The sequence below is a fragment of the Lissotriton vulgaris genome, chromosome 1_1 (genome assembly GCF_964263255.1).
Source record: "Lissotriton vulgaris chromosome 1_1, aLisVul1.2, whole genome shotgun sequence".
Taxonomy (NCBI): Eukaryota; Metazoa; Chordata; class Amphibia; order Caudata; family Salamandridae; genus Lissotriton; species Lissotriton vulgaris.
This window is the reverse complement of record NC_141685.1, coordinates 1,807,669,257-1,807,682,570: the sequence shown is the minus strand read 5'-3', so window position 1 is coordinate 1,807,682,570 and position 13,314 is coordinate 1,807,669,257. Positions and strand designations below refer to the sequence as shown.

At 44.9% G+C, this 13,314-nt stretch overlaps 1 protein-coding gene across 1 annotated transcript in view; it reads right to left on the bottom strand.

Moving 5' to 3' along the window:
* The window catches only part of UTP20 (UTP20 small subunit processome component), a 1,022,377-nt gene that overhangs the window by 71,682 nt on the left and 937,381 nt on the right, over window positions 1-13,314 (bottom strand). The window contains exons 58-59 of the mRNA XM_086919130.1: window positions 3,580-3,651; window positions 1,537-1,809 (exon numbers count right to left, since the gene is read on the bottom strand). Coding sequence (XP_086775256.1) covers window positions 1,537-1,809; window positions 3,580-3,651 — 345 coding nt within the window. The remainder of the gene's footprint in view (window positions 1-1,536; window positions 1,810-3,579; window positions 3,652-13,314) is intronic.

The following is a 13,314-nucleotide window of genomic DNA, read 5'->3' as shown; positions in this document are numbered from 1 at the left end:
CGACCTCCGATGAGGCAGCCGCCTATGTGGAGGGAAGAGGGGCCCGGGGAGGGACGAGGGGGGTCTGCCGACCCCTGTGGTGCCGCCGGGGCCAGCAGCTGCCGGCGCTAAAGCGGCGTCACCTCGGCCTCAGACAAGATCGCCTGTCCAACGGGCCGAGAGGGGCTCGGGGATGTGACCCAAGCCCCGGCGACCTCCCGCGACACCACAGGGACTCCCGCAGGAGTTTGCGGTGAAGCCGGGGCGCCGTGGTCCGAAGGAGGGAACCCCGAAGGGCCACACCCCAACGGCACCACAACCTCCGAGCCTGGATGGAGAAGTGTGGCTCAGGGGTTAGAGGCGGCAGACCCGGAAGCTGAGATCGACCCTGGACCAGGGTTCAATTCCCCGTCTCGGCGGGTCTTGGGCTAAAAATTCCACGGGCTCGATAATTCTCGCTCCGGTGCCTTCTCGACTCACGGGTTCACACTCCGCGACTCTGGGCAATAGCTTGCTTAATCTCCACAACGGCCCCTCGCGGCGGGATGCCTGGCTTTCACCTTGTGGATACCCTGCCGGGGTTATCTCACAGGGGAATACCAGGACGGGTTCCCTAAGCAAGCGCCGGGAAACCCACTGTGGGTAGCTGTGCGTTATATAAGCTCAAATACATTTACATTTACATTAACATTTACATTTGGATCCCAACCAGTCGGCGCCAGGGTCGGAGCCGCCGGCGATGCCACGGAGGGCCCGCACACTGCAAAGGATCCGATGACGTCCCAGGAGGAGGAGAAGCCAGCGAGGCCTGCAAAGCCGCTGCATGTGTCTCCATCTGGGCTCTCGACGCCCCCTCACCCTTTCACGCATCCCGCAATGGCAGGCTGCATGCAGTTTGTGTGTGGGTCCCTTTAGGGTGCTATTATACATGCTGCAATTTAGTACCCATGCCCTGGGTGCCAGAGGCACAATTTACTAGGCCATTAAAGGGGTACTAAAGTCCTTGCCAATTCGTGCACAATTGAGAATGTCATTGTTTTAGGGAAAGAGCACTGGCACTGGGGTCTTGGTTAGCAGGGATAAAGTACACATTATCGAAAAACATCTGTATTAGTGGCAAAAAGTGGAGGTGACCATGACAGAAATCAGCACTTTCCTACATTGTACAAAATATATTGCATCGTATTATCTCATTTGTTGATAGTGAAATGGTTTACCCATTAAGACTAAAACAAAATTGAGTAACTGCACAATGGTTACTGAGGAAATGTAAGATTCTACTTGTAAGTGGAACACAATATATCCGGAAACCCAGGTCCAGCTTGTATTTCTTCATTCCCATCGTTGGACACAATTTACACTCCCTCCAACAATATATAACCTACAACGTGCAAAGAAGGCTGTGTGAACAAGAAAAGTAATAACACATACTTGGCAAAACAAAAACTCAAAAGCCCAACAGAGTTCAGGAAACTAGTAAGAGCGACATTTAAAGGTACGTAAGAGTGGTAGGCCTTCATTGTTTTTAGATGAAGACAAATATGACATCCGGCTAACCTTTAATGTGGTTTTCGGTGAGTAAGCGGCATCCCTTTTGGCCATAAATGACAGTTTTTTTATTAACCACAACAAAGTGGCCTGTTTTTTGTCCTCCTCTGCTTGCTCGCCATTCTCAGCCTCCTTCTGATCTTCCCCCATTTCACACTCATCTCCTGAGATTTCTTTATGATCTGTTTCACAGTTGATGTCTTTGTTGTCGTCTAGTTTGACTTCCATATCTGGCATCAAAAGATACACTACTTTGGATACAAATAGTAAATTCTTTATAACCTGAAAGAATGGGACAAAAAGCAATGTAATAATTCATAGTGGAAACACACGATCAAGCATTTTATGCATCCTCACTATATAAGGCCTGACATCACTGTTTACATCTTTAATGTGTCCCTCACTGACCACTCTGGATTGACTCATATCACTCCTAATTAGTACATGCATTGTAATTCATTGAAATGGGGCCATCTTACCTTTTCCATTCTGATGACAAAGTAAGACAAGCATGACTCCTTTCAATTGGGGTATTGCTGGATGAAGGGAGCAACGTTGAATTAATGGACCTATTCACAATATCTCTATCAACACTTTTGTGTGTGCCAAGGTTCAATAGAGTAAATGTCATGTTTGTACATTAAGACTGTGTCATAATAACTACTGAAGCAAATTGTTTATTACAACTGAATTAATGTATATGTCCTTCTGGACAGCTTATGTTGGTCTTCTCCCATAATTTTGATGTTCTTGCCACTTGGGACCAAAAAAAGATATCAATATGTGCAACCATTTTTAATCATAAAAACATGACCCAAGAGTCACGTATTTACAGTTTGTTTAAATACTTTACTTATTAAATATTTATATTCCTTTGTGGTCTCATTTGTTATGAATTCACAAAGCCATTAAACTGATTTATTCCATTCATTGACCCATTGGGGAAACACACAGGTGAGTGCATGTGCTCATACACAAAACGTAGATTAGGAAATAAAGGGGATACATGCATCCTGGGTTACCTAAATTCATGCAGTTTTTGTGCAAACCTTTATTTTTAAAAACACCTTGATTATAGGAACTGGCGATTATGGAAAAAGTTTGAAAATTTTAAAACTGTAAATTTAATTAACAAATTATGTTATTAATTTTGCAGGCTTATCTAATTGCTTGTGAAAAAAATGCTTTTGAAGAAAAAGAAATGTGAATAAAGTCATATGTGACAAAGAAAAGAAACGCATAAAAAAACTAAAAGCAGTGGCAGAATTTTGCCAGGGAATCTCTTTGGTCACACAAATGGTCATGCACAGGGGAAGGACATGACAGTATATTTAGAAATACATTGTTAATGATGTGCAGGGCCAGCGGGTGCTGGTGTAGGTAAACCACAAAACTGCTCTTATCGAATGATTGTAGAATTTCATAAGTGAGAAATCTAATACATAGAATGAAATTAGCATTTGTCTTGTCTGCAGTAGTTATAATATCTCTAAGTACAAACTATTATTTGACATTTTTAAAAAATATTTTGACTAAAATCTGCATTTTTTTTTTATTATGATTTTTTTTAAACAGGGCATGCCTCCTGAAACTGCCCAGATGGCATGCGGCTGTTTATAATAAAATACAATATAAATAAACACATTACCAGGGAGAACAGGATTGTGATCACTGGTTACTTTTTTTTTAATACCGATTCCGGAGAGGATTCTCTGACATTATGATATAGTTTAGACTGAAATATGTTCAAAGTACAAGCAGGCCATTGCATACAATATAAGCCAGTTTTTTCTAATAATAAAATATGTTTCTATAAATTAGTTATTATAGTCTGAGATAAAGGGTACTGTTAAGGTATCACTTGTTACGTCTATGTGCACTTTCAATAAAGGAAAAATAAGTATATTGCATTTTTGTTTTTTAAAGAAAGTTTGACTGGCTTGATTAGATTTATGCCTCATACAATGTTTGTTTTTTCAGAGCTTAACATTAAATCATATTCTATTTAGAAGTGGTGTCATCCAGAACACATCGAGTAGACAGCACTCTCACCTGCTCTCCAAGTGTCTCATCAAGATATTTAGACTGCAGTTGATGGCAGAACACCATTGCAAGTTCTTTCATCTGTAAAAAAAAAAAAAAAGTGTTAGAACCAACCCGAATGTAGCAGGGAAGGCTGCACGTTGCTGATTGCCATTTTTAGGTCGAAGCCTACGTTACAGCGCATGCACTGCTGCAGGCGAGAGTTCTTGTAAACAAGAAGGGGCATGAAACCATGCCCCTTCTTCCATTGGCCAGCATCGCGAAACGGAGGCCTGCCATTGGACAATGCCCCTGTTCGGATGATTTGTCTGGCTGTGATCCCTCCTTTTCAGGACTCCGTGATCTGACTTCTGTTGTCGCAAACCGATTTCCAGAAACGTTGCTATGGCAACCACAAGGCCGGTCACGGAGTCCCGGAGGGGAGGGATTCAGTGGCTGTTTCCGCCCCCCCCCTTTTTTTTGTTGCACATTTTTGCAGTCATTCCTGCGCGAGGTAGGGGAGAGGCGGTGCTGGTTTATAACGTGCCCGGGCCGATTTTTAATCCCAATCCAACCCCGGATTACAGTGCTGCAGCCGTCGATGTTGGTAAATATGGCAGAAATGTGTAGACAGCTGGGAAGCAGGCCCTAACATGTTTTCGGTGGAAATGAGAAAATGTTACACAACACGATAATTAAACTTTTCCATTCCTACACTGCCAGTAACTTATTGTGCTATGGATGGGGGAACGATTGGCTACATGGGATACGAAAGTGGCAGAAGTCGCTGTAAACGTGGAGAAAAAAAAAACGCATTCAGTTCATTGGCTGTGACATTCGTACACATAGACTGTCTAGTGGCGCAGTATGTAGCTGCTGCACGCCCCATCTCCCGTCAATACGCGGGCTCGGGAGACGTCATCAAATGACTGCTTGGCAGGTCTGCACCACGGGCAGCAGGAAGACTAGGTGAACCACGTGCAGGGGAGCTGTGTTGGTAAGTAGAGCCGTGTTCTGCAGCTCCTGCACCGTTATCCTTACTTCCCGCAGTCCGTACAGTGTCCTTTCCCGGCTGCCATGGCCCCGCCTCCTCTTCTCCGCGGGGTGGGGTCAGTTGCCCCACACTCACTCAGCGCTGCCTACCTTCCCCCAACTTGTTCTGTATCTCGTCCGGATTACCTCTGCCGCCAGCTCTGTACGCATAGGCTCCGTTGCCATTCTTCTGTGGTGGCAAGTTGTACTCCTTGATCTGCGGGGCTGGACTACCTTGAAAAGCCCACCCAGCTCAAGGATGGGGGTTCTATTGCTGCGGGCTAAATTTTCCTACAATAGGGTGACGCCACTGGCATGGAGGAGACTTTCCAGGTAGTCTGCAAATATTTAGGACGAATGGTTGAAAGTCTAAACAGAAACTACGGAGAAACTGCCTGTTACACTAACCCATCTTAGGTGAAGTAAATATAAAGAAAACACCGGGGCTGTCAACTTTCCCTAGTTTATGTGCGATTTGCTGTTCCATTCTAGAGTTCTTCCCATTAATTCTGGGGCTTGTAGTCTTGCATATGCCATAATAAAACAAGACTACAACCCCCAGAATTCAAAGGAAAAAACCTCGACTGGAAAAGCACATCATGCATTAGATCTGGGAAACTTAGCAACTTTGTGACAAATCAAAATAGTTCAGGTGACTGTAACCAGTGGCACAGTCTCTAACTGGTGGCTCAGTAGAACGCACACAACCTACTGCACTATTCGGCACACCAATCAATCAATCAATCAAGGACACTTATAAAGCGCGCTACATACCCGTAGGGTCTCAAGGCGCTGGGGGGGGGGGGGGAGGGGGGGGGGTGCCGCTACTGCTCAAACAGCCAGGTCTTCAGCTTCTTCCTGAAGGAGAGGTGGTCTTGGGTCAGGCGCAGGTCGGTCGGGAGGGAGTTCCAGGTCTTGGCGGCCAGGTAGGAGAAGGACCTTCCTCCTGTCGTCGCTCTTCGGATGCGGGGGACGGCGGCGAGGGCGTGGTTGGCTGATCGGAGGTGGCGTTTGGGAGCGTAGAAGTTGACCAAAACACCTTCTCCAATGCATTGTGCCCGGTTTTGTAGCTGCTGTCAGAAAAAGCATTTGAAATGCTGTTTTTTACGCTACACCGCTAGTACTGACCCCTCGGTTAATGATCCAGAATCACATTTGCAGAACCCATAGCACATCATGGATTTTCTTGGGAATCCCGTGTTGTTGTTTTACAGAATTTCATATGCCTACGATTGGCCGCTACTAATTGTGATGGACAAATGTTAGGTAAAAGTGATTTCTAAGCGGTGTGCAGGAGTTGGTGATGGACTGAGTGCATGAGTTATGTGTTTGTGTGCTTGAGATTCACATATTGATCGTAATTCCTGGCATGTTATGGGAATTTATGGTAGCCGTTGCAAAATAGGTAATTACTGGCACATTGTGCACCTCTGTTGTATTAAACAAATGGGGCAGTGGGGGGGTTAACTTCTAGACAATTACCGAAATAGACATTCATCACCTAAGAAGCGTGCAGAGGTATCACGCACGGGAAACAAACCACGAATATTTACTTGCATCTCCTACTAACCCTAGGGATTTCGACATAATCAGAAGGGGCTTTTACCAGCTCTTAAAAATTATAAGAAGGAGGATCCATACTCTTCCTATGACGCTACAGGAGGGGATGTACCACTTCCCAAGCATCAGAGGTCACATTACACAAGAAGAACTTTGAGGAGGGGTATTTGCCATCTGCAGTGATGCAGGTAAACCGTGATTTATTGCCCAAAAACTATAGGGAAGGACATTTAGTACATTTAGGAACGCCTACCTTAGAACTCCTGTGACCCAGTTGCTGCACGCAGCGGAGCCAGCGCTGACGCTGCACTCTGGGCAGAACCTCCCCCCTGGCGCCCTCCCGCCACGAGCGGAGGCCACGCCCCCTACTCACGAGCATATAGCAAACGCGGACCTTCATTTCAGCAAAACTGAAAGGTAAGCTCCTGAGGCGGAAGCCGGGAGCGAGGTACTAGCTTGATTAATTGAAAGTCACAGATTAAGTGTGATTTTAACTTTTGTGTGGTGTCACTGAAATTGATTTGTATTTTAAAAAGAAAAACAGATTGCTTGTTTATTTAGGAACACCTACCTTAGAACTCCTGTGACCCAGTTGCTGCACGCAGCGGAGCCAGCGCTGACACTGCACGCTGGGCAGAACCTCCCCCCTCGCGCCCTCCCGCCACGAGCGGAGGCCACGCCCCCTTTTAGGCCACGCCCCCTACTCACGAGCATATAGCAAACGCGGACCTTCATTTCAGCAAAACTGAAAGGTAAGCTCCTGAGGCGGAAGCCGGGAGCGAGGTACTAGCTTGATTAACTGAAATTCACAGATTAAGTGTGATTTTAACTTTTGTGTGGTGTCACTGAAATTGATTTAAAAAAGAAAAACAGATTGCTTATTTAGGAACGCCTACCTTAGAACTCCTGGGACCCAGTTGCTGCACGCAGCGGAGCCAGCGCTGACGCTGTACGCTGGGCAGAACCTCCCCCCTCGCCACGAGCGGAGGCCACGCCCCCTTTTAGGCCACGCCTCCTCTATCCTCAGTCGGTAACTATAAATCATGTGTATCTTTCGGTCGCGCAGCGGGCGCGCCGTTTGCGCGCCTAAGGCAAGCCCGTCTGCGCCCGTCCGCGGCCGGGCGCGGTCCAGGGCCAGAACCCCTGTCCGTTCCCCAAATGACCCCATAACTTACAGTACACAGGCCCTATGGAACCTACGCCCGACAATAAATGAATGCTGCTTGCACAATATGGAGATCATCTCCTCTAGTAAATGCCGACACTGCCCATTTCAAACGTGCATACAGATAGACGACAAAAAACGGACTAAGAGCCTCAGAGGAGGTCTGCTAAACTGTCGATCCCTCCCAAAACACGCCTTGCAAATTTGGAATATGCTCCTTGAAGAGGGCCTTGACATACTCTTTTTGACAGAGACATGGCTAGGGGCAGATTCCGACCCTGAAATCATTGAATCTCTTCCACCCGAATATAGTATAACCAGGGTAGATCGACCGGTAGGCCGAGGAGGTGGTATCGCTGTGATCAGCAAAGCCCCCCTGGTGTGTTCTCTTGAACCTCTTGGAATAGACAGCTGCGAAGCCGGCAAATTTGCACTGAAACTTGGTCCTCAGGACTACATCTCGGGTGTCCTCCTCTATAGACCCCCTGGGACCCTGGGAAATTTTAAACCAAGTTTACTAGAACACCTCACCCACTTAGCACTGAGACATAGGAAAGTTCTCCTCATGGGGGATCTAAATATCCATTTCGAGAAGACCCAGCTAAAGGAGGTCACTGACCTTAAGCAGGAACTTTCAAATACGAATATGGCTCTAAAAAACCTAACACCCACTCATATCCATGGCCATCTACTGGATCCGGTGTTCGCCAACTGGGAAGGCATTACTACTAGCACTCCTAACCCACTACCCTGGACTGACCATTTTTTAGTCCCTTTTGTGATTAACACGACATTGAAGTCTGCCCCCCTTCTGAGTGGCAATAATAGCTACCCTCATCGCAGATGGAAAAAATTCTCACAACCCAGCTTTAACGAGATGCTACGTCTAGGTGGGGTACCGGGAGGCACAGATAGTGAAAGCGCCAACCAAAATTTAGATACCCGAATTCTTGATGCCTTGAATAGGGTAGCTCCTCTATCCACGGCAAAAAAAGGGAATAGAGTCAGGAAAACGGCACCTTGGTACAATAATAATCTGCAATCGGTCAGATCTGAGTGCAAAAAGCTTGAAAGACTCTGGCGCAAGGACAGGAATGATCTAACTAAGCTTCAATACAAAACAGCCCAGAGAAGATATCAAAAACAGGTCAGAACTACTAAAGCAGCCTTCTACGGAAAAAGAATTAGTGAGGCAGAATGCACATCTAGGGAACTCTTTAAAATTTACAAAGAAATCTCAGCTGTCTCGCTTTCCAACTCTCCAGAAACTGATTCCGTGATGGAATGTAACAAGGTGGCAGCATATTTTGCCAACAAAGTCAAGAAGATATACAGCTCCTTTTCCACTCATCCTGAGGCTGGAGAAACCTTCATAGAAATGAAGGAACCAGCGATGACAATGTTAAAACCGAAGCTAGAATGCTTTACTGTCCCGCAAAGTAAAGAACTTGTTACCATATGCTCTAGCATAAAATCAGGTTCCCCTCTTGACCCCGCTCCTCCAAGGGTTCTGGCCGCAAGTATAGCCACTTTAGAACCATACATCCGCCATGTCCTTACTACATCTTTTGAATCTCAGACCCTGCCTAGGAAATGGAAAAATGCAATTGTACTACCCATTAGGAAAAAACCTAATATAAGCCATGATGTCCTAGAGAACCTACGACCAATCTCTCTGCTACCCTACACCGCCAAACTTGCTGAGAAATTTGCAAATGTGCAACTGATGACATTTGCGGAGCAGAATAATCTTTTACACCCCTCCCAATCGGGCTTCCGGAAAGGCTTCTCTACTGAGACGGCCTTATTAAGAGCCACCGAAACTCTCCGTCAAGGAGCGGACGCTGGACTAACCATGGCACTGGTCATGCTAGATCTAAGCGCAGCGTTCGACACTGTAGCACACATCACCTTGCTACAGTGTCTGAACAGAGGAGGTGTGACCGATAGAGCACTCGGTTGGCTGAAATGGTTTCTAACAGGCAGAAGCTTTCAGGTTCAACGGGGCTCATTTCGGTCTGAGGAGTGGGTATTGGAACAGGGAGTACCACAGGGCTCTGCTCTAAGTCCTACCCTTTTTAATCTATACATGGCACCCCTGGCGGAGTTGGTTCAATCGTTCGGCGTAGAGATTGTATCCTACGCCGACGATACTCAGCTCCTACTCACCCTCACTCAAACTCCGGCTGCTGAGGCTAACAATTTCAGAGCCTGTATGCAAGCACTGACCACCTGGATGGATACGCACTGCCTTAAATTGAACGGATCCAAGACGGAAGTCTTGGTGGTAGGCGGTGATCAAAGATACTGGACATGCGATTGGTGGCCAAACTGCCTAGGTGGCAGGCCAACACCATGCACTGAAGCAAAAAACTTAGGGATATGGATGGATCCCACACTCTCCTATGAGACACACATCAACCGTCTAGTAGGCAAGTGCTTTGGAGTCCTAAACACTCTCAATAAAACCTTAGATCTCCTTCCTTTAGAAGCCAGGCGCACTATGACCCAGGCACTAATCACTTCACGCCTCGATTACGGGAATGTCCTGCTCTTGGGAGCTTCTAGTAAAAGCATAGGACAACTGCAGGTACTGCAAAATGCTGCAGCTCGCCTAGTGCTTAGACTCCCACGAAGGGCCAACTCTAAAGCCACCCTGGATGCCCTCCACTGGTTCCCAGTGAAAAAAAGAATAAAATACAAAGCACTCCTCATATGCCATCAGATTATCTGGAACAAAGCCCCCGGATATCTGTTAGGTCTGGTTACCAGATACGAACCACGCAGATCACCAAGATCTAGCGATACGGGCACCCTTGTGACCCACCACTACAGGAGACAAAAAATGGGAGGCCGGTCCTTCAGAGTGACGGCAGCCAAAGCATGGAACAAACTTCCAATCCATCTACGCCTAGAGCCTTCAGAAAATATTTTCCGACGTAAACTCAAAACTTTTCTTTTCTCCTTATAGCCCTCCACTGCCCTTTTTGCCTCGCTCTGTCCACTTCCCCCCTTACGAGTTTATGCCTCTCTTTTTTTAGCGCGGGGACACGCCGAGATGGCGTATTTTTTCATGCGCTCTACAAATGTCATTATTATTATTATTATTATTATTATTACCATAAAACAAGAATCCTGCTATTCACTGCAGGAAATAATTTAGAGAACGTGTGCTTACCACCAGCAATGTATGCCAAGGTACTGGTGAGCAACAGGAGATATATATTATTTTGGGGCGATAGTACTCTGTGATGGAGCCCCAGTTGCTAGCTTAGGTGAAGGGTATGATCATCCACAGGCTGTGGTGACTTAACTTTGCTGCTGGTTTGCAGAGAGCATTGCTGTGGAGGAAGGGCGATGGCTGACAGCCAGTATGCCTCTCCAGCCTACTGGCCTGGCTTGGGTAAACAAGATTGGGGCCCTGCTCCAATCCTAACCTCTTTGTTCAGGCAGTTCACACCAAAGAACAAAGGCCAAATAGAAGTCCATTGTATTCCAGGTAAAGAGACCGCAAATCTGACAAAGACTGGCTGTATGATCAAAAGTAACCTGAAGAGCCAAGCTTGCATTTACAGGGCCTTTCGGCAGAGGCATGCTGTACGCATGTCTGGTGCTTCAATTAGGAGCATTAGCTGTCAATCTTAAGGCACCGACTAAGGGTGGCACCAGCTACTACAGCAAGCCAGAACTCCTGCCAATTTTCAGTATATGGGGAGCACTTGAGCTGTCAAATGGTATTTTATTTAACATGCTAATAATTCCTCCTGTTTCCCTGAATTCCAGGTGTTTTGTTCCTCACCCAGCATTATGGGTGATTGGAGTTGGAAATACTTTTCCTTGTCGTAATTACAAATGTTGCAGTGTATGCCCTTGACCAGTATCTTACATGAACATTTAAACATGAGGGCATATTTGAAATGCAAAAGTCACACTATACTGCAGATTAGCTCAAGCAGAAAATGTCTTAAGGCACATACCAATTGCTCAGTTCCAAGAAGCTATTTTGACCTCAAACCTGCCTCCTAAGGAATAAAGTTTACACGAAGAGTCTAACCCTCCCCAAAAAATAAATACGAAGAAATATGCAAAACCATATATTTAATAAATATGCCTACTGTTACAATTTTAGCAGTGAGGATTATATATTGCACATCGTACTATGTTTAGTGAAAAGACAATGAAATATGAATAGTGGTTAAAGCAATCTGTTCATTTACATTTATAGTGTTGCTAACATAACAAAACAAGCATTGGCATAGCCAATAGGTCTCGCATTTGGGAATTTATAAGTGTTCAGCCATGCAGCACATTATCCAGGGTGCTGTGCCGCCAGGGATTGAAGATCCATACAGTTACTACACGCTGGGTCATGCAGGCTAATTCAAGAATACATGCTTGCCACAGGAAATATTTATAGACACATTCCAAGGCTTGTTAACGCATCAACAGAAAGACAAGTGCGTTAATGCAAGTCAGCAGTACTATAACACTATGTGTGACTGCATCACTAGTCTGGTAAAAACATGTTATTCACAAGGTCTGCAACTATAGGAATAAGGAATTGGGCATAGTTACCGTCAATCTGTGGTGAAATTTCATGGCAGTGTTCAACTAAACAAATGTATACCTAAATAATATCCAATTGGAAAAAAACGTGCTTTCATAAGAATGAACTGTATCCATTACCTTGAGAGTTTCCATGTTCAAAGCTACACATATATGCAGCCGTTTTGGAGCCTGTGCATCAATATTAACAAAAATAAATTTGTTAGTCTGTAACGTAACTGGTGCTCATGTAAAGCGCTCCGATAACTTCGGGTTTACTTTGCGCTATATAAAATGTCACAACAACAAACGGGTAGATAAAAAAAATGGGGGAATTTATTTCCCCATTAACGTGCATTGAAGAGGAGGTAATTTTAGGTAGGAGAAAGCAAAAAAGAAAGCAACTTTTGGCTTTAAAAATCGGGATCTCCCTCCTGAATCAGGTCTATTGGCATGCATGAGCGTGTTGCTGATGTGCAAGATGGGTAGAGAATGTTGATTTGTCAGAATCAGTTTAGAATGCAGGTAAAAGCGGGCTGTGACAAAGGGGCATGCAAACATGAACTTCTTTACAACGCATCACCAATACAAAGTGTTAAACTAAATTGAGAAATGTAAGCATCTGCAAAATCCTCTAGCCTGGCCCTGAAACATGATGGACAACCCGACAAACCAATGTCTGAACGGAGCTCACCCAAACAAGGCAAAGGTTAAGAAGCATTGGCATAGCCAATAGGTCTTGCATTTGGGACCTTATACGTTTTTAGCCATGCAACATTTGATGTTGTTGCCCCAAGGGTATTGTACTGCATAACTAAAAATGTATAAGATTCCAAAGGCGAGACCTATTGGCTATGCCAATGCTTGTTTAACGATCTATTTGATTTCCAAGAAGACATGTTAGTAACAACACCCTACATGCAGTTACGGAGGAGAATAAAGGGTGCAATCTTTAGTTTACAATTTCTCCTTACTTTTTACTGACACAAGTATTTTTCTTCTACACTTCTAAGTAAGATAAAGTACACTTTCTAATAAGGTAACAAAAATGGCCCTAAAATACCACTTTTACGGAACTAACAATTGTATTTTTTTTTTATTTCAAATAATTTTTATTTACATTTTAAGAAAAAACAAGAACATAGATGCAAATAAAGAAAATCACAAATTGGCATGAGTTGAAATACAGTTACGAATGTGAATGTAAATGAAATAACAAATAAATAAAAAGAAAGAAATACAACAGACGAAGGAGTTGCAATGAGGCTATAAATTAAGTTGCAGCTGGAATTGTGATTAGGTTAATCAGAACAATCTGGGTTGACGATTTACTCATATGCTGACGACACCCAGCTTATTTATTCACTCTCTGCTAATGCACACTCTAACCCGTCTTCCCTCTGCTCCGGCCTTAACAACATTGCCAAATGGATGCATGATAACAAACTGAAACTCAACGGAGG